At 47.1% G+C, this 21661-nt stretch overlaps 2 protein-coding genes across 2 annotated transcripts in view; one reads left to right on the top strand and one right to left on the bottom strand.

The window, feature by feature from the left end:
* The first annotated feature begins 738 nt into the window (after positions 1–738).
* On the top strand, positions 739–12918 carry ASXL1 (additional sex combs like transcriptional regulator 1). Its single transcript, XM_009318746.1, has 11 exons — positions 739–815; positions 3708–3816; positions 4944–5064; positions 5139–5236; positions 5589–5682; positions 5974–6126; positions 6559–6722; positions 6828–6924; positions 7429–7534; positions 8006–8621; positions 9360–12918. The coding sequence occupies exons 1-11, from the start codon at positions 760–762 to the stop codon at positions 12288–12290; spliced, it is 4545 nt and encodes a 1514-aa protein (XP_009317021.1). The 5' UTR covers positions 739–759; the 3' UTR covers positions 12291–12918.
* Positions 12919–21590: 8672 nt separating this feature from the next.
* NOL4L (nucleolar protein 4-like) overlaps positions 21591–21661 on the bottom strand; it is a 44379-nt gene continuing 44308 nt past the window's right edge. Inside the window, exon 11 of the mRNA XM_009318759.1 lies at positions 21591–21661. This exon is cut by the window's right edge and continues 123 nt beyond it. Within this exon, the coding sequence (XP_009317034.1) occupies positions 21591–21661 (71 nt within the window).

The raw sequence follows: 21661 nt of genomic DNA, 5'->3' as shown, positions 1-21661 counted from the left end.
TATGCTTCATATAATATATGAAAGGATGAGTTGTTATTTATTGTATTGCCTTTTTAATATCTGATTTTACTCATTTTCTTTTGAAGGCAAGCAGTCCAAATCTTTTTAGTGTCTCTAGCCATAATTTTTTTCCACATCCTTTACTGTTATTGTTGTCCTTTTCTGAATTCTGTCCTTCTCTGATGAGAATTCTGACTCTTACCCGTGGTACCCTTCTTGAGATGGAGCGAAGATGAAATGAATGCAGTAATCCAAGGAAGGTACGCTATTGAATTATATAGTTGTACAGTAATACTTTTATTGGCAGAAAAATACTGGATGCTTTATTGAGAGGTAGGAAGGTATGTGGCAGGGAGAACGTTCTACATCATTAAAAGTCGCTAACCACTGTCCAGTTTTGAAGGTTGTATGTGGCAGCAGCTCGGTCTAAGGTATATTGAAGTCTGTGGTAAAGCTTCCACTGGTTTCATGCCATGGGGTCAAGGCCAAATTCTGCTGCTTTTTCTCTCCTTCATGTTTGTATTTCAGTTAATTAGGGACCAGATTAAGGTAAGACTTTTGTGATCCTTACTGTGATCTAATCTTCAGAGAGCCTGAAATTTTTAGCGTGTCTTTTGCAGATGAATAAAGTTTTAAGAGGCGTATTATTGGATCTGAACCACAGCTTATGGAGTAGTTCTGTGAATGCAGAAGCAAATTCTGTAATGACACGTGGTCTTTCTGTCTTTTCAGGTGCTGGAAAATTACTCTGATGCTCCTATGACCCCAAAACAGATTCTGCAGGTCATAGAGGCTGAAGGACTAAAGGAAATGAGGTTAGTATTGATGGTCTTGTCTAAAAGATAGTGTGGAGCATGGGGGAGGCTGCATATGAAGGTTTGTGTTGCTTCGTGCAATTCTGCCTTATCTCCAGCCCACTTTTCTTCTTCCTTTTTTTCTCTTTCCAGCATGGTAATTTCAGATGACAGTATAGACATTTATGTACAGGTTGTGGGGGGTTTTTTCTTTGACAATAACTGGAAGCTGTTCTTGGATTTTTTGATAACATACAGCATCCCCTCCATCCATCTATTATAAAATAAATGCCTATTGCAGATCAGACTCCTGCATCTGCAGGATGTACAGTTGGTACAACAACATAAGTGTTGTGTTTACCACTTGCTCGTCTGGTTCTCTCATAAGTAGCTCCCGGTAGTTTCTGCTATTGTGACTCTAGTTTGAGAACAGTTTAAGTTTTGTCTCCTCTGATGTTTCATTTCTAGTGCAGACATTATGTTTTAGGAGACTCAAAAAAGTCGTCTTTATTTTAAATTACTATACTGGCTTCTGCTCAGATTCTTGAGCACCGTGATAGCGCAGCTCATGCTGTTGTGGCTCTTGACATGGTACGGAGGAGATGCCCATCTCAATGTGGGTTTCATATGGAAAAGAACCTGATATGGAGCCTCGGAAATGACAGGGGTGGGAGACTGTTTTCCTTGGTTAAGTTCCTGTGAACTTCCATCTGTTTCTGTGACAGCAGTAGAAGAGAAATACAGAGTGTCTTGCAGATCAAAGAAGGTAGGTAACCGCGATAGTCCAAATGCCTCAGTTAGTGCTGCGTGGCAAAAAAAGAAAGTTTGACTTCCAGAGACAGAAAAAGCAGTCTCTTTTGGCTGCTGCCCATTGATTGACTTCTGGGGAATCCAGATGCGTCGACTGTTTCTAGTCTTGCTTCCCCCTCACCTTGATTCTGTGGACTGTTTTCCACTGTGGTGTTTGCATTTCCTGAACCTGTACTTTACCCAACTACGGAAGGTAAAATAATTTCTTCTGGGACCCAACAACTCAAAATGTTAGCTTGTTTCTGCTCCTTATTTGTGTCTGAAATCAGAAAACAGCTGGGATAGTTTGAATAGTGAAAATTGGTTATGTGTACAGGGGTGTTGTGTATAGGAGTTGCCATTGTTTGGAGAGGGACGATGCCGGCGCGTGTTGCTGCATCGATATCGGAGCTGTTAGAACGCCCACCTGCCACTGGCCGTCCTTGCTGAGGAGGTCTTCACGGGTTTGGGTAATGGGTGGTGGTTTCACAGCTCTGAGCAGAATTCAGGTAGGCTTTTAATGAGGACCTTCATATAGCTTTGTTTTAATCAATACTCTGCACCTTTCTTACATCAGTCCTTCTGCTTAAGCAGATAGTTGAAGATCTACGTGCATAGGCTGTCCTCTGCTAAAGGTAATATCAGGTCTCTTTTCACACACATAAATTATCCTGGTGCTTTCCCGGTTTTGACAAGTGACCTGTCACAGTACGTAACTAAAGACCAGACTTTGGAGCATGTGTCAAGTTAAATCCCACAGAGCTAAATCGTTCCTTTAAAGGTCGATGTTTTTCCCTTGGGATATCTGCTTTTCCTTCCCTGGTCATTAATCCTCTGCTTTAAGAAAAGACTCTTTTCTTCAGAGCATAATTGTTCACAGAATGAAGGCAGTGATCCTGCCTAGCTAAATATGCAGCGGACTTTGCTGGTACTTGTAATAGGAGCCCTTCCTGAAGGGAATAGCTTGGTGGCTCAGGGTGTTTTTCCCTTTGAATCAATACGGAGCCAGCGTTCCCTGGTTTGGGGGTCACGCTGGTCTGTTGGGAGGGCCGTGTTCCTTACGGGTGGCATTAATGGTCCTGCGTGGCTGATGCTCGAGCCAGGACACTTGGGCCCAGCACCGTTGCCACGTTCTAGCTCCTAGGAGAGTTTTAATTGTTTGCTTTTTTTCTCAGTTCGGGGAAAACTATTCATTTTGCCATTCTGAGAAAGTGTGCTCTGTGGCTGGTTCGCGTGCTTGGAGCGTCTGTTAAACACAGAAGGGAAAACACTGTCTAACAGGACAGAAGGCTGGAAATTTTTTTCATAGTATCTAAAACTGATACAGGGTAATTTTGTCTGCTGCCAAGGCTTGTGAAGGAATGTCCAAAAATCAAACGCATTCAGGGTGGAAACAGAAATCGTTCTAAGTTTTCAATTTGAGAATTATTTTCTTTGAAGTATTTTGTCTCAATCCAGTTTTCCGTTTCACTTTTTATAAGAATGAAATCGATACTGCTTTAATGTCTCTTCCAGGTAACTTTCTGCATGTACATGTGTGATGTATTGGAAAACATGAGATTACGTGGCACAGAAGTTCCACCAGTGTGAGTGTAGGATGGTTGCTTTAACCAGGGAGTTACGTAGGACTTGACAAATTAGTGCATCAGACCTTTCATATCTAACTCTGCTAGTGCAGTTCTGTCTGTGACAGGTCAGGGAAGACATTTCCAGAAACACGGCTGTGTACAATTTATGCTGGTTTTGTTTACCTCTTTCTACTGCTGAATAAATCTGGGGGGTTTTTTGTAAAATAATCCAACCCTGAAAGCTTCAAGAAGAGAAAGGGAGGGAATGGGTAATAAAAATTAGAAATGTCTAAAAATGGCTGAGTGTGACTTTAAAATTGGCATAACATTTCCTGTTTTCTGCCAGTTGCTTCGCTGTGATGTGTTGAGGCTGATATACAGGTCAAAAAGGAAAACAGTGATACTGTTCTGACTAAAGTGCCCATCCCATAAAGTTAACGAGCGTCATCTCTCTTCCCCTCAGTCAGCTAAATGGTGCCCATTTAAACAGATCTTTCGGGCTGTTTTCTTGATAAGGCCATTTCTTAACACAGTTTTCTGCCTTTCTGTGTTTCAGTGGCACTTCTCCCCTAGCCTGCCTCAACGCCATGCTCCATTCCAATTCAAGGGGAGGTGATGGACTCTTTTACAAACTGCCTGGGCGCATCAGCCTTTTCACGCTCAAGGTAAGTGCTGAGCTCCTGCTCTCAACTGAGGGCCGAGGTGCGAGTTCTGCTTGTTATGCGTAGCTGGGTGTTACAGTGTCGCTGAGCATCGTATGAGCTGAATGTGCTGCATGTGAGATCGTCAGGTGAAGGAGTGCCTGGAATTCATTATTTCATTAGAGCTTGTACCTTTCAGCTATATTCGGTCATATATGATAAATTCCTTTTAAAAACCCCTATTATTTCTTGAATTGCACAAGCAAGATAAATCCTCTTATTCCAGTACTTGGTGTCCAACTCAGGTGGCTGCTTATCGAAACAGTCCCATTCGCTCCTTTCCTGCCAGCCACAAGGGAGCACAGCCAACCAATAAATTAAATTGGTCCAAGAGCTTGTAGCTACAAGTAAAATCTTGATAGGAAAATGTATATTTATTCTTCTGGTTGTTTGTTTTGTGTTCCGCTGCATTCTGTGTATATTTAGCGTCATCATTCGCCTCAGATCTTGAGGTCTCTCTGGAATGTTTTGTATTTTTAGTTTATTGTCCATAATCTTAAATGTTGAAAATGTTTCTGGTCTTAGGCTTTTCTTTTGCATTGTTTTGTACTGTTGGATTCCCTGATAAATATCAGTTTGATAGACAACAGGTATCTCAGCTATTTCATTTGCATCTTTTTCTCTGCTGTCAGAACATTTTGTTGAATTGCCATATTTTGCTGAAAACAGGTGGAATTGAAATGGCTTTGATTATACAAGTAGTAAATACATCTCTTAAGCTTACTATCTTAGTCATTGGCTACTCTGATGCTACCTGTTCTTTCGTAGTAAGAATGAGATACTTCTCTTTAATAGAAACTGCTTGCTTGCGGAAGAGTGCAACGAATTATTAACGTTACGTGTTTGGGATCTGTTTGAGTTACTCATCTAGGAGGTGTCTATGAAGCGTACTAATAGTTTAGATGACTTCTGTTCCACTATGAGCCCAAATATACCTAAAAATGTCTTTCTGCATCAAGGATTAAAATAGGGAAGATGGAAAAAAATTAAGCGTAAAAACAATATCCACTGAACCGCCTGTTCGCATTGGTTTAAGTCGCAGTGGTTGGGAGGGAGGACTGTAGCCATCCCAGTTCTGTTTGCCCGTTTAGAAGGATGCCTTGCAGTGGTCTCGGAACCTGTCTGTGCCAGAAGGGGAGGAGCTGGAGGATACAGCCGACGCAGAAAGTTGCGAGTCCAATGAAGCGAGCACTGTGAGTGGTGATAATGATGGTAAGTGTCTAATGACGTTAATCTTCAACTATAGGATCTACTTCTGTGTCCGACTGAGTGCCCATCTCTTTCAGTGTCTCTTGATGAAACCTCCTCTAATGCCTCCTGTTCCACTGAGTCTCAGAGCAAGGGACCCGCTACTACCAGGGAGAGCTACAGAACCGCCTCCCAGGTAGGAAAAAGCAGGACTAATGGGAAGCAGGAAGCCTCTCAAGGGGAGCTTCACTACTGCACGATGGGTGGGTGAGCATGACAGGGACTAGTTGTGCACAGGTGTCTCAGAGAGAGTTATGGGGCTGTCTCCTTAGGTGGGGAGTTTACAGTATGGGGAGGGATCATATACAGGGAGCTAATTTTGAATTCTCTGCTATTCCTGTGTAATCATTATATGTAATGACACCTGAAGATTTACCTAGGAGCTAGGTAGTTCTTTAACTGGGAAATGTGCTGCTTAGAAGATTATTTTACCCCTCCGTAATGTCTTTGTTTCTTTGTTTTGTTTTTGGTTTCTTTCTGGACCACAGACAACCAAACAAAAGAAAAAGACCGGTGTAATGCTGCCACGTGTTGTCTTAACACCACTGAAAGTAAATGGGGCACACATGGAGTCTGCCTCTGGTGAGCATTGCTTTTGTTGTGGTGGTTTTCTGATGACTGCATAGACAGCTTTCAGTCAGTTGTCCCTAGTTATCTGTAAGTTTGCCTGAGGATTTCTTTAGCGCTTGGTGAGAACGCATGTGACCGTAGAGAGTTGTGTATATGTTTAACTCCATCAAAATAGTTGGTAACGGGGCAATACCCTGTAATGGTGGATCTGTTATTGGCAGATAATTCTCGTATGTTAAACCACTCTCCAAGTTGGGCTTCTGCTGTTCTTTGCATATTTTTATGAAATTGTTTTGCTTTTAGGCTTCACAGGAAGGCATGCTGATGGGGAGAGCAGTAGCACATCCAGCAGCAGCAGCTCCTCTTTGGCGCTGTGCAAAGCCACCTTGCGTAGCAGAACAGAAATAAACAGGGATCCTCCGCAGCTTCTGAGAGGTATCCGAAAGCCCACAGCTGGTAGGTGCTTCTGATTAAAGTTAGAAGGCTAACTGGCCAGGAAAGCAGGCAGTGTTGAAGTCCGTGTGTATCTGAGAAGACACCGAAGTTCTCTTCCTTCAGAAGGCGGATGGCGATCTTAAGGCTCGCAAGCCGGACCTACCTCCCCGATCATTAGCGAGACAGTTGTTTAAAAGTTTGCCTGCTCTGAAGAGCAGCATCGAGAATTGTACCTGAATGTGACAGAAGTGTGACCTCATATCGAAATTCCAGATGCACGTCTATTAATTAGTGTGTTTGAGAGTCTGTCTTTGTACTTGAATAGTACAGTCTTTTCTCGTAGTAGATCTTGCTCCTTTTGCTTGTAGTAGTTTGACGTGAATTTCTTGCCCATGATGCTGAAATACTTTTATACAACAATGTTTATTTTGTTTGCCTGTCCTTAAACTACAGGGCAAATGAAACGAAACAGGGGTGAGGATATTGACTTTGAAACACCTGGTTCCATTCTTGTCAATACAAACCTGCGAGCTCTGATAAACTCCAGAACCTTTAATGCGCTCCCATCGCACTTTCAGCAGCAGCTGCTTTACCTCCTTCCAGAAGTTGATAGACAGGTATGAGGGTGCAGCACTTGGGTGTTTTCCATTCGCTGCATCGCCTCTCGCTTGCGGAACGGCCGGAGCAAATGTTTTCTGTTTGTCCTGGGTTTGTCCCGTTAGGTTGGGGCTGATGGGCTGATGCGTCTCAGTGGCAGTGCTCTGAATAATGAATTCTTCACCCACGCTGCGCAGAGCTGGAGAGAACGACTAGCTGATGGTGAGTACGTTTGCTTTCCTAGGTGGTTGGAGAATGGGTGCTCATTTTATGGGACTTTTTTTGTTTTTCTTTTACAGTTAATGAATGGGAAATTAGTCCAGCTTTGCAGCGTATCTGGCTATGTTGCCCCCCAACTCTTCTTTGTTTTTTCTTTTTTCTTTTCTTTAAAATCAAAGACATGTTTTCCTTTGGTGCCGTGGGACCTTCCGAACGAAGTGGTAGAGGTGTAAAGTAGTGCCAGACTTACCTTTCCTTAAAGGGTGGCCTGTGTCTGGTAAAACATGATTATTTTCTTTTTTCAGACTTGCTTGAGGCTGTGTGACCATTGCCCTTAAGGAGTTGCAGGCAGCACGTGGATCCATAGTAAAGTGGAGAGCAGGGCGATAACAGAAAATCTGTCCTTCTTACATATAGCTACTGTACTATACGGTTAAAATGCAGAAGGTTGCATTTGCAGAATCAGTTTTGTTTGGAACTGAATTTCAGTCTCTTGCTTCCATGTAGGTGAATTCACCCATGAGATGCAAGTTCGAATTCGGCAGGAGATGGAAAAGGAAAAGAGAGTGGAGCAATGGAAAGAGAAGTTCTTTGAGGACTACTATGGACAAAAGTGAGAAATTTTACCTCATCTGTCCTGTTTTATCTGTGTTTGTGCAGGTGGCAGAGTGTGTTTCTGCTTGTGGGTACCTGAGAAGATGCAGCATAAAGTCCTTGGAAAAAATACAGGTTGTGGGGCGAATCATTCATGCTGTTGCTCCAGGGAAATCCTTAGTAGAATTGGCCGGGTCACAGCAGAATTTTGTAGCCCGTCTATTTTGTTTCCAAGACGAGTTAATATTACTCGTTTTCCATCACAAATCTTTACATTTTCTTATTTTTCTCATTCCCCATGATAGTAGTGGGATAGGAAATGTATAGGTAATCTCATTGCAGACTGACTTGATGAGGTTTTGATGAGTCTCTGCTTTGTAATCTGTATGTTACTGTGTATGGTGGTGACAGTACCCCTATAAGTAAAAGATGAAATGCTTAAAAGCTAAAGCCCATCCTAATTTAGCTAGTTTTTGTGTTTGCCTCATAGGTTGGGCTTGACCCAAGAAGAATCCCAGGAGCAGAATTTGGTGCAAGAAGATGCTGAGAACAGGACAGGGCTGTCTGTTAAAGGAGAAGCAAGACTGCCGCGCAGTCCCTCTACAAGGCAGAGAGATGGGCACTTCAAGAAACGCTCCCGGGCCGACCTGCGATGCAGAGCCAGGCGGAGCCTGTACAAATTGCGTGAACCTGAGCAAACAGAGGCTTCCAAAGAGACTGCTTCTGTGGGACCAGATTCCTCTCTTCATAAAGAGTCAAAGCCTGAGATAGACCTGAAGAAAGATGATCTGACGAGCCCTTCGGCTGCAGTACTGAAGCCAGAGAGTTCAGAATTGCACCTCTCTGCAGAGACTTCCAAATTACACAGTAAATCGGAAGATCTGTCGTTGGCAGCTGCAAACAGAATTCCCAGTTTGCCCCAGGAGAACTCTGCTCGGGAGTCAAAGGACCAGAAGAGGAAATGCTTTGAGGAGACTGCCTCTGCGTCCTTCCCCGAAAAGAAGCCCCGGCTTGAAGATCGTCAGTCCTTTCGTAACACAATTGAAAGTGTTCACCCAGAAAAGCCACAGCCTACTAAAGAGGAGCCAAAAGTCCCACCCATCCGGGTAGGAAAGAGAATTATAGCTGCTTGGTATCTCAGGGCTGTCATGCTCAGTAGCATCAAAACATTATTAAAATGTCAAGTGTTGTCATCTTAAGAGAAGTGGAAGGGTTTCATTGGTAGAGCTGGCTAAGTACCTCTGATTACCACAGTTTACTATCTTATTTAGACAGGCAAAGAATGGAAAATCATTCCAAGGTCTTAGCACAAGAGCGCAGGGTAACCTTGACTTACTCTGTTAGTTTGCATTTCTGTGGACACAGAAATCACTTCTCCTGAAACTAGCTGACTTGTTGCAAAAGGGTCCTTCAAATCGTATTCTTTACCCTGTGCCGTTTCTCAGTCCCTTTCCTTTTGGGCAGAATGTTAGAATTCTTTCTGACTCTTCCCATTTTGACTAGAGGTATCCATCTTGTTAGCTTCAGGGTAGTCATCCTGATGTAAAGGAGACCATTTTGATTTCTGAAGATCTGAATGCAGATCACTCATTTCGTATTTGTCTGCTGGCTCTGGTAAAACAATGTTAGTATTAAGTGAGCTTTACATATCGCATGACAGAGCGCATAAGCAGAGGTTTCGGGGAGCACGCTACTTCTCTGCCAAAATTAGTTTTTAGTTTGGAATTTTAAATTTTTGTTGAATTCTTGTGATAAGAATTGTGGTGAACAGATGCTAATAAAATGCATTTCGCTGTCTGAAAATGGTCAAGTGTTAGAACTAATTGCTTTTCCCTTTCTTTCAGATTCAACTTTCACGTATTAAACCACCCTGGGTGGTTAAAGGTCAGCCCGCTTACCAGATATGCCCCAGGATCATCCCCAACACGGAGCCCTCCAGCCGGGGCAGGACTGGGGCCAGAACACTCGCAGACATTAAAGCCCGTGCTTTGCAAGCCCGAGCCCAGCGAGAAGCTGCTACAGCTGTCATTAGAGGTGGGGGTGGCCCAGGTGGAGGGAGAAGCACCGATGAAGGAGGTGGCGGAGGAGAACCCAGCAGCCATGCAGAGCACAGGAGGTCAAAGAGAACTCATGGAAAGCGTTCGTCAGATCTACAACGAACACAATTACTGTCGTCTCTCCATCTGAATGGAGAAAAGGCTAACTCTGAGGTGGCTGCTCAGGAGGCTAACAGGAATTCCTTCGCCTCTTCAAGACAAGACCCCTTTTCCTCAAAGAGTGAGGGAAGTGGCGTTCTGGAATGCACTGCAGGCTCTAGCTCAGGGGAAGCTCAGCCTGGTGATGGTTCACCTGGAAGGCAGTTCTGTGATGCTTTGACTGGGTCATCCTTAGACAATGCAACTTCTGAGAGGCAGGAGGAAAGCCCTGAGCAGCTCCTCTGTGACCCAAGGACCGAAACCCCATCTTGTGTTGCGTCACAGGAGAGGCAAAGTACAAAGCTGAAATGCGTGGTTCCTCCGGTAAACGGTCTGTCGTGTTCTCAGGTGCAGGGAGCCGTCATCAGTCCTACGGGAGGCAGGGTTGTGTCAGACCTCAAGGATGTTAGTGCTCCCGCCGTACAGCTGGATTATCATTCTGATGTAAAGGAAAATTCCTCCAGTTGTCCTGCTCTTCTGCCAGAATTGTCATCAGGCGGTAAAGAATGCCGGGAGCCAGAAATGGCATCTAGATTTAGATTTAATGGCTCTGAAACATTTGTGGAAAAATGTGTGGCTGATAGTGATAACTCGAAAACGGTGACTACTGGAGTGGAGAAAGCAGTGCCTGCACTGTACAACTTTTCACACCTGCAGGCAGAGAGAGAGAGTGATGGCAAACTAAGTAATGAAGAACAGAATACAGAGTCTCTGGTGAAGCCCTCTTTACACGATGACTTTATTTCTCAGAATAGGATAGGTACCTCTGAAAAACTTCTGCAGCTGGGGGAGAGGTGCCTCAGAACAGAACCAGAAAACGCACGTCAGCCACTGAGAGAGACTCAAGAGTTCAAGACAAACGGAGATGATGAAATACAGAGTACGCACAGTGAAACGACAGATACTGCTTCAGATTTTGACGGCGACGTAGCTGATGAGAATATAGAGATGGATATACGTTTCAGACGTGTCAGCTGCAGGGAGGTGGCCGGGAAAGACTCCTCCTGTCACAGCAGCGCTGAGAGATGTGGTAGGATTAGATCAAAATCATCTGTGGAAACAGAGAGTCTGGCCTACGTTGTGGACTTCTCTGCAGTCGCAGCGACGAGCACTGCCCCTCCATCTCAGAGGTGGGGACCACATGCGCCATTGCCCCAGAAACCTGAGCGGCCGACAGGTTCTGCTCAGCCCGTGTCCTCTGTTGAAACCAACAACCCTTTGGTGATGCAGCTGCTTAAGGGGAACCTTCCACTGGAAGAAGTTCTCCCAGTATCTCATGCCAATGTCAAGCTGGAAGTTACAGAGCCGCTGCTGGACAAGCAGTCAGAAAGCCTCTCCCTGCAAATGGAGAGAGGTAGCAGTTGCTATTTTGGCAAAGAATCTTCTCCAGATGTAGGAATAAAGACGAGTGCCCTAAGCAGGAGTGATGACTTCCACTCAATGAGATCTTCCGTAGATCCCCAGGAGAAGAAGTGTGGATCAGGGGCAGCGTTGCCTAGAGCAGGGGATGCAGAGGATCAGTCCATTCCAGAAAAACATTCCAAAGTTGGCTCAACTTTAAGTTGCCAAGACCAACTGGCAAATGCGGCAAGTGCCTCTCAGAAGCCTGAAGATATGGGCCCTCGGGAAAGAACATTTTCTTCCTGTAGCTTTGAGGAGCAGAAGGAGTTGCCCAAGGCCCATCGGGTGCCACAGCACAACCCATTAACAAGTGTCATCGCAAATAGAAGTCCGGAGAAGTTGAATGCCTCTATGGAGCCTCGGTTTTTATCTCCAACTGTAACTTCTCTTGGTCCAAGCCAGACAGGGGGTACATCGGTCAGTAAGAATTATGTTGGAGTTCAAGGCAAAAAACTCTTTGGTTCTGGTTTTCCTTGCAACGCCGGTGTTAGACTGCATCACTCCAGGGCTTTGGATCAAGTTTCAGCCATGGGAGCCTTGTCCCCCAGCAAACAGCTTCCTCTGAACAAGACCTGTGCATCAGGAGAAGGAATGCCAGCTGCAGGGGAAGAATGGACTTCAAAGCAGCACACCAACACCCTGGGAGGAATGAAAAATGGGAATGTGTTGGCATGTGGCAGCCCAGCCAAGAGTAACGCGGAGAACCGGAAGGATGCAGCACAAAACCCCGTGGAGCTGACGGAGCATTTGCAAAGCGTTCCGCTGGTTATGGACTTGCCATTTTTTAAGTTTTCAAGAGAACCAGGAAAAGGACACAATCACCCTTTGGAGCCTTCTTCCATACCCTCTCAGCTCAATATCAAGCAAGCATTTTATGGGAAGCTTTCTAAGCTGCAGCTTAATTCCACCAGCTTTAATTATTCATCCAACGCTCCGGCTTTTCCCAGAAGTCTTGCTGGAAGCATGATGCAGCTAACCCACAAAGCGAACTTTGCTGCGAACCATAACACGTCCCTTTCTGTGCAGATGTTTGCTGACGGCAGCAGTGTTGACGAGATATCGTTCAAGTGCTCCTGCAGCCTTAAAGCCATGATCATGTGTAAAGGCTGCGGGGCGTTTTGCCACGATGACTGTATAGGACCCTCTAAGCTTTGTGTATTGTGCCTTGTGGTGAGATAATAAATTATGGCCATGGGACAAATTGTATATTCAGTGTGTGTATTTTGATAACGACTGATCCTAAAGCCTGTACACAAAATACTATTCTGTTTATAGTAGAAATGCTATTACACTTTGTTTTGGTGAGGAAAGCCGACCTGCCACTTCCCACTAAAATCTACAGTGCAAAACCCTTTCTTGCTCACGGTTACACTCCACTACCTGGGCTGCGCCCCACTGGAGCGATCCTTCTGCTTAGTGCTATCGTGGAAATACTGATTGTGCTCTGGTACGCGTGCTGAGGCTAACACCTGAGCGAGAGGCAGTTTGCTGTGGCAATCCGTGGACCCTCTGTCGAGGAAATCTTTACATCCAAAGGAACTGGAACAGGGTGTTTTCTATTTCAGGGCTGCGCTAGGTGAGGCCCTACAGTCTTCCACTCTCCCCTTCTGCCATCTCCATTCTTGGTTTGCGTGGGAAGTACCGCTGTACAGTAAGCGTAAGCAAAGAGCTGCACTGCAGGTGATGGTCCTGTACGGTCTTTGGATGCTACGGCAGAACGCGGTGCCCCGTAAAACACTCTGCAGGTGGCCGTAGAGCCGTATTCAGCTAACCGTACCCTAGGCGGAGCCAGCTCGGAGGATGCAAGAAGAAGAGGGGGAAAAGAAAAACAAAAAACAAAGTGGCAGGTGCCAACCGAACGCCTTCTGCTGGTCTGCAGGACGGTGTGTGGCCCGGGGAACTGTGTGCCTGGCTGAACTCTTGGACCGGCTGACGTGACTGCCTCTTTTGGCTGACTCGCCACAAACTAGCGTGAAAGGTCGGAGGTTCCGAGAAGCTCATTTGTGTGGCCAGCGGTCTCTGCATTGCAGCCCTGCAACGAGGACCTTAACACGACAGCATCTGACCACTTGCAAGCGTCTAGCTGTGCATCTGTGTGATGATCATCTAACATTTAAAGCAGTGTTTTTTCCTTTTTTTTTATATTTTCATTCTTGGATGTATAAAGTGAATTATTTGGCTCCTGTAAGTATCCTCTATGCATCTGTTTGATCATGTATTTATATGTTGTACACAGTACTGGCCAACTCTGTAAATGGATGTAATGTACATAGAACATAAAGGGTTCTTTTTTTTCCTTGGATTTTCAGGCTCTACAGCAGTATTGCATTAAAGTGGTGTTAGTTATTAATCTGCATCTGTAGTCAGAGCCACTGTATTCTGTCTTGCCTGGCGTGAGGCTCAACACGCAAAGGCGTCTCGGTTCTGACAGCCTCCCGCTCTGCCCAGGCCTCCGTGCGGCGTTGTGCAGGTAGACTGTGGTGTGCAGACTCAAGGATGACCCGGTGGCATTCGCCCAGTCGAGTGTGCTTCGCTGGTCGCTCCTCTAAGCTGTTGCCAGTTGCTGCTGTAACTGATCTCCTGGAGCGTGGCTGTGGCTGCGTTGCAAGAAGGGGAACATCCTCGTGCGTCCATAGATCGAGCGCTCTTCCTCTTTGGAGCGATTATTAATCCAGAGGGGATTGCTTCAGTGGGGGGAGACGCCGGCTGTTTTATTTAAGCGGACAGTAGCAAGAACTGTAGGGGGTTTATTTTTCTTTTTTCTTCTTGTCCCTTTTCTAGCTCTATCCTACCTCCCTTGACCATGCACTTTTTTTTTTTTAGCCGTACAAGTCCCTATTTGAGATGCAAGCCTGAGGCATGCAACAAGTGTAGTCTCTGAAATGGTTTATCCTTAATGCATCTGGCAGCCTCACGCGGTGGGAGTGAGAGAGACCAACGCCCGTGGGCACGCGCGCCCGCACCCCGGGATGAAGGCGGAGCGGAGGTGTGAAACCTGCTTACCAAAGACAGGGAGCGGAGCTGGGGGGTTCTGGCTCTGCCCCCTTTGGGGCCACTGTAGTGTACAGATTGAACCGGTCCGGTTTGCAGAGCCCTCGGGGGGGCCTGCTCATGTATGTCCCTTGTGGTATTGGAAAAATAAACACTCTGTAAAACCTGCATTTGTGGTTTCAACCCTCTTTTTCTGAAATCGTCCTCTGCGCTCTCTAAGGCGATACTGCTTTTCCTTTCCGCTTTTGAAACTGGGAGTGTTCCAGAGCTCTGCTCAGGTGGTTAAAAAGGGGGGGACCGCGCTGCTGTCTCGCCTTCATTAAATCGTTTTTTATGCGCTTGCAGATAACTGGAGACAGCTCGCCTGCTGCGGACACCGCGTGGCTCTTGGGAAATAGATACCCTGAGGGCTCCAAAAGCAGCAGCGTGGCTGTGGGACGCTGCGGGAGCGAAGGCTGCGGCTGCGCCAGCCCCCCGGGGGGGAGAGACCTGCCCTGCTGGGGTGATGCCTGTGGGCAGCAGCACCGAGACTGGCCCGTGGGTTGCCCAGCAGATCTTGCTGCTGCTGTTACATGGCCTTTATGTTACCGTCTTACTCAATGGTTGGATAAATGGATCTGGAAATGTTTTCTAAAGAGCACAGCAACATGATACCAGTTATACCGCTTACTGAAACTACCTGTAAACTTACCTCACTGATACATCCTTTCTCTCCCTCTTTTCTAGGTAGTAAGAAAATAACATGAATTCTTACGTTACGTGTCTGGGTTCTGGTCTCATTGCGTGGGTCTTCCGCAAGGCAGACAGTGATCTCATAAATTGGCGGCGGGGCTGTGGGAGCGTTTAGGTCCGTGCGGTGACTAATATCGAACTTCCGTACGTTCCGTAGTGCTGCAGTGTTGCACAACAGCGGCGGCGGTGCCCCGTTCTCCCAGTTCCCCCCTGTCACTAGGGCCAGGGGGGGTTGATGAGCACGAGTGCAGCAGCAGCGAAGCCTGGCTTCTTCGGTCTGCTTGCTTTAAAAACCTTGGCGAGAGGGGAAAGGGAGCAAAGCGGAGCACTGCTGCGTTTGAGTGCGAGGGAAGCTCTGTCCCAAGCACGGGGGAAGGTTTATGGTTTAGGGCTCTGCATCGCTCCCGTCGGGAGTCAAGATTTAGCTGTATGTGGACGCTGGTCCTGGCTGCAGCCCTTCAGCGGCAGGAACCGACCCGTCAGAATCTGCGCTAGAAGAGGAGCCGTGGCCAGGGCAGCAGCTGGTCCGGCACCAGCTTTTTGGGGAGAAAAAAAGGCTTTCGTGGTTTTTGGTGGTTCGTTGATGTTCCCCTGACTCTGCCAGCCTTTGTCTGCAAACACAGGTGTGGTTAAAGATACCCAGATAATCTAAATATGCTAAAAATAAGTAATGCAGAAAATAAGTAGAGTCGTTACTCAGGTAAGCTTTAAAACTGCTAAATAACTGACATCAAGTTTTCTATTTTATTGGCATGGTGGATGGTGATGTCAGGATGTTACCTCTAGAACAGGGGAGCTTGGAGGTTTCAAGAGTAAAACCCTATTAATGTCAGAATTTCATACAGAGCAGATATAAATTACTTTTTTTTTCTCTGTGATATTTCTCTGATTAATAGATTTTCTCTCGCAGACCGTCTGCCGTTTGGGTTTGCTCCGCGGTGCTCTGGAGCGTCCTGGCTCCGCGGTGGAGCCAGCTGCGGGCAGAGGGGACCTTCCAAGTCGGCCAAGACACCCGCGACCGTGGGGCTGCGGAAGCGAGCGCAGGTATTTCCAAAGGTACCGAAAGTTGGTTTGCACGCCGGTGTGACCGAGCACTGCTAATCCCCACCGCTTGCAGCCGCCTCCCTTGCTCCGTTTGAAATTCGGGAGCAAAGCTTATCCAGAGGCTTAATGTTATTAAACCTGACTGCGTCACGGACGCACGGGAGATGCTTCACCTGTGTACACCACAAAAACCTCGTGTTCGCTCTGGACGCGCGTGCGTTAACCAGCTGTTACGGCAGGTCCGTGTGGGATGTGCCGCCCCGGGGGACTATTTACAAGTGCAGACGTTCAGGTGGAACAGAGGGTCCCTTTGGCCGTCGCTCGCGGCCGCAGCAGCAAACCTGGGGAAGGTCCTGCCCGCGCTGCATCGCAGGCGCCCGTACGCGAATCCAAGGGCAACGTTTCCACCAAAGCTGCACACCGATTTGATTCGTCTTTCCTGGGTCCTCCTGACTGCCAGCCAGCCACTGATGCCAGTCAGGAGATTTTTATCTACACAGTGCTTTGAGATAAACATTTTATGGATGCAAAGATTTATTATACTTAGTGAATAAAGCTGATAACGAAAAATCAGTATTTTCCATGAGGGAGAGGGAGAACTTTCCACAAACTTCAATGAAAACTCCGTTTTCTTTTTTTTTCCCACAAAAAAACAGACACTTCACAAAATTAATTTTGTCAAAATATAAGTTAAGCATAAAATTTGTGACTAGCCCCACTTGTGAGTGCTAACGCTGCTCTCTATGGTACCCGCGGCTGTCTGTTAAGGAATGGAAAGCACAGCTTATGTCAAAATTATCCAGAGATATATTTTTTTTCTTTTCTTTTCTTTTTTTTTAACACCTAAATTTAGGTCCCGCTTTGGTGACCAATGGCACCGACCTCTCGCACAGCGCGTAGGCTGGGGCTGGGGAGCAAATGCGGGCTGGCGATGGGGCGAGGGGCAGCGGCTGGAGAGCGCCTGGTGCCAGCAGCACCCAGCGGTGCTCGACAGTGGAGGAGAAAGCCCTTTTTGTTATACAGTGTTTATTAAGTAGATTCAGTCTTATATATGATATACAGATTCAAAAGAAAAAAAAAAGGATTCCACATACTTATGAAATCAGTGCATTTAGCAAGTAATACCATGGAGATAACAGCTTGATTAACAGCTCATTGGTCTTTGTTAAGTGAGGGGAACAGGGAGTTGGCCTGTGCTAATCATTCCACAAACAGAACAGAATTAAGTTGCATCACATATATAATAGACACACATTCTAAGAATTAAAATATTAAGCCACATTTACTGGAAAAATCCACAGTATATAACACAAATAACTCTTATCAAGCTCGTTGAGGAGGAAGTGCTCATCTGCTTAAGAGCCACATTAAGTTGCATAGGTGCCTATCTGCAAAAATATCATTTCAAAATGAATCAATTGATTAAGCAATAAAGTGTCACCTTAAAAGCTGGATTAAGTGCCATACGCTTTCTATCTGAGCCCTCAGGAAAGCACCGACTTTCCAAAGAGCTATCTTCTGCTTCGTTTCGGAGCCCCCCGCCTCCCGAGGGAACGCGCTCCCACCCTTTCCATCTGAAATCAGCGGCCAGCTCGGGCGATTTCACCAGGTTCGTTAAACTACGTTTCCAATTATGCTGATGAGTGTCTCCTCCCTGCTTCCTTGCAAGCCCCCTTGGCTCAAGTGCTCTTCTGCGTTGTTTGAACCCTACACTGAGCTCGGCAGCTTTCACCCCCCTGCCTCGGATGTCAGGAGGAGGAGGAGGACGGTGAAACAGCAGCACGGTGCGACTCTGCCTGTTTGAGTTCTGGTGCTTCAGTTAACTGAGCTCCGGATCAGCTCTCGCTTTGAACTGCAGCCAATCCGTAAATCGACTACTGGAACAAAATGCAATAGCTTGTGCAAAACCCAACATTGCTTAAAGGGCGTTTCAATTTTGTGGGGTCTTCCTTAGGGTAGGTGCGTGTGTCAGTGGGTGAGTGAAGCTGTGGCTTGGTTAAGCAGACGAACTGGGTGAGGTGCATCTTCCTCTTCAACAGCAGGTCTTGCAGAACACACAGGGGCCGGGAGTTCTGTACATGTAAACAGTACACTTTCACTGAGTCCAAAATTAGGAGCAAAAATACAAAGGTTCACATTGGTCTTAGGTAGATACAGGCGAAGAACTGAGCTGTACAGCTCCGAAACAACCAAACAAAAGTTTCTAAAGCACCACTAAATTATATAAAAATCAGACCATGGACGGATTGTAGTTGGTATTCTGGTGAAATACTATGCTACCTTGTAAAAAGTTTTACAAAAAATTACAAATCAAAAGTATATTAACCCTCTGAGTTCAAAGCAGCATTTTTTTTCATGAACTGGTACTAAATCCGACGGCCACTCGCGGGAGGGAAGCGGCCCTTTGGATCGGGGAGGTACAAGTTACGTCTGCTCGCAATCCCGGGAGCGCTCTCCCATGTAGAAACACCGTCATGGGAACCGCACATCCAGGGCAGGATGGTTGTGTTTAAAATAAAATAAAATAAAATAAAAAAATCTATTTTCTCGACCAGTGATTAGCTTTTCTTAAACAAAACCAAGAACATCCAGACCATCTGCTAACCCAGCATTCTCCTTCCACCTCTCAGAATATCTGGAGAGCCGGTGTATTCTGCTCCTGCTCGTTCCTTCTCGTTGAGAACCCGGACTAGCGATTCCTGACCCCGTCCTGCCTAGTGAGAGCGCAGGAATGTGGCTGTGAAACAGTCCTGGAGCACAGAAGAGCCGCAACTGAGCATGGATCAGCTGAAGAGCACTGAGATGTCTGTGGAGCTCGCTCCAAAGAAACTATAAAGCTGCGGCTCACCAAAAAAAAAAAAGAAAAAAAGAAAAAAAGAAAATAAAAAGATCCCTGACAGAAATTCGTAGTCAATCCCATTTGTTTCATAACTTGTCACAGATGTGGCTGTCACCGGGGCTTTGGAAATCTGAGTCTGTACCATTCAGCTGCGGGTTATGAACATCAGTTGTTAGGACAGGGTAGACTGAAACCTTCCTATGCAACCATGAGCCTCATCTGTCTTCTACAGCAGTTTAACAAAGTGTAAGAGCTACTAAACTTCAATACATGCTAAGACAAGTTCAAAGGTGATCTGGTAACGACAGCTAAAACTTGTATAAATAAAACTCTAAACAAACTGTAGCTGATGGTGATCTGTCCGTAAGCCCCTGGGTAACCTCTTTTTCAGTAAACTGGATGGCAAACTTATGGCTAAATGTTCTCGACGGCCTCTGATGGGGAGGGAGGCACCGACTCGGGTGGGATATCGCAGAGAGAGAGAATTCCGGGACAGCGATTGTCTCTGCCTCTCCTTCCTTAAGACTTTCACAAATGGCTGCGGTTACATATTTTGTCAAAGGTTTGTTACTTCATGGTATTCACATAAAAATAAATATTTACATAAATTCCAAGTATGGGAGGATGCAGTGGACAAACCAAGCAGGCTTGTGAAGTGCTGGGGAAAGCGTGAGTCTGAACCCTGGCTCAGGGGGGCTGGTGTCCCGGGCGGGCTCCAGCCCCGCTCTCCTGCCTGCTGCGGGCAGGGAGGGGACGGGGCGCTCAGCCCAGGCGCGTCTCGGGACGGCCGCGATGCTCCCGGTTCCAGCACGGGCTCGGGTCTAACAGGCCACCACCTCATCTCTGCACGGACACCCTGACTACGTCCAACGGCCAGGGGTTAGGTCCCTTTTCTCCAAATGCTACGGAAAGTTTACAGTTTGGGGAGAACAGTCAATGCAACGGTTAATCCCTTCTGCTGCCGGGCCAGGCAAGCCTGTCCTCAGGAGCCGGTGGCTTTTTCTGTACTGAGACTAAGAGCAGGGTAGAGGGTTTGCTTCTCTTCCAGTGTGTGGGGAGTATCATCGGGTATAAAGGCTACCGAGTAAACTGTCCGGGTCTGCTCCTGGCTGGGACCAGCCCCTGCCACCAAGCTCGAGCCCGCGCCAGCGGCATCAGCCCCCCACGGAGCAGCAGCCTCCGTCCGCGGGCTCAGAGTGGCCAAAAAAGAAGAAAAAAAGCTGGCTCCAAAGAGAGAAAGTATCTACCTTTAAAATGAGCATCTAGGGGTTTACGCTTATCGAATTCGTATCTTGTGGTGAGAACTCCTGCCCGGGCGGGGGGAGCTGCGCCGGCGCAGGGGCGCGAGGAGGAGCTGGGATCCCCGGCAGCTGGTCTCTGCTGCTCTACGTGGCTCCAGAGCACGTTGCATTGCTTGGCTCGGCTCAGCATCTCCGTGCCTGAGCGAAGTCCCTGGGTTTAGCAGCACTGGTAGTAGGTATTGCACTGAGCAAAACGAAGTGCATTATTGGGGGTGGGGGGGTGGTAACGGGGCAGAATGGTCATCGGGCTACGGTTTTTCCACACTTTGGGAACTGTGGGCTTGTTCCAGGACTGTGAGCAGGGAGGGGGGAGGATGCCGGGCCCCGGAGAGGACTTTGTCAGTTCTGCTGCTGAATGTTGCCAGTCTCTGTCTTCTGCAGAGGGGCGAGCGGCTCGCCGCGCTGACCTCGCTTTTCAGGCAGAGACCCGGCATTAGCCTTTATTACACCCGTGCGGTTCCTAAACGGTTTATTCTCCTGGTGCTACCCCAGGGTTGGTTTCACACAGACTGGAGCAAACAGCCGGGCGCAGCGGGGTGGGGGCGAGCTGCCGCCCAGCAGCAGGACCCCGGCGGATCCGCTGGATCTGCCGGGTTGGTTCCAGCCTCCTCGGCACGATCCACGCGTCTGCGACACTCACCATCCCCCAGGACCAGCTCGGCCAGTCCTGGAAGAAGCCCACAATGGAGTGTGAGGTAGAGTACGGATGGTGACCGCAAGACAGTGTTTCTCAGGTATTTCCTTCCTTCCTTCTCTTATCTGCAATGACTTAAATGAGTGCGAGACGTCCTTCTAGCCGGAGGTCTGCTGAGCTTGCCGAGTCTCTGCGGGAGATTTAGACCCCACTGCTGCTACGGGACCGCTTAGAACGAAGGTCTAAGCAGGACGCTTGCTTGCTCCGTTGGTCAGCTGCCACCTACACTTACTGGAGGCTGAGCAGCCTTGAAGTCTAGGGCTGGATGGCGAACTTGCTCCCGGTGGGACAAGGGCTCCCCAGAGAAACAGGCAGAGCTGCCTGGAAATTAGTAGTGTAGTGATATGGAATGTGTTATTTCACAGGAATAAATTCCTTCTGATCAGACAGACAAAAAACTGGCAATCTGTACAAACTCAAAAGAATCCATTTTCAGAAAAATAAATTACTAAGGGGAGAGGAGGGTCCATTTCTCAATAAATATGTGATTCAGCTCACCTAAGACTTGGAAATTATCTGGGGATGGGAATCTAACATTTGGGTCCACAAAGGTTATTCTAAATACATCTGCAGCCCCAAACCTCCCCAGGCTCCCTTCTGCCCTTGAAAGTCCCACATCCTTCCAAGCCGCAGGTTTGGCTTCTGGTCGGCTGGACGCACGGATGTCGGTGCGGTTCAAAAACGTGTCCTTGTGCCTGAAGTCCCAGGTGCTTGGAGTGTAAAAGAAAACAGGTCTTTTGGATTCCACCTTCTAAAACTACATGTACCCGCTGCTTCATGGGAGGACGATGGTGGTCCTGAGCAGGACACCGCTGGGAGCCTCTTTCTAGCAGGTATAAATTGTCTTCTCGACAGAGGAGCGATGCAGACACAGGGAGTCAGTTCTGCTGTAAAATGAGGTTTTCCAGTTCGTCTGCAGATCGAAGCAGAAACGCCGCCGACTCTCGGT

This window comes from Pygoscelis adeliae, unplaced genomic scaffold, assembly GCF_000699105.1.
Source record: "Pygoscelis adeliae isolate BGI_AS28 unplaced genomic scaffold, ASM69910v1 Scaffold432, whole genome shotgun sequence".
NCBI classification, from domain to species: domain Eukaryota; kingdom Metazoa; phylum Chordata; class Aves; order Sphenisciformes; family Spheniscidae; genus Pygoscelis; species Pygoscelis adeliae.
The sequence above is the reverse complement of the archived record's forward strand: the minus strand, read 5'-3'. Positions and strand labels throughout refer to the sequence as shown.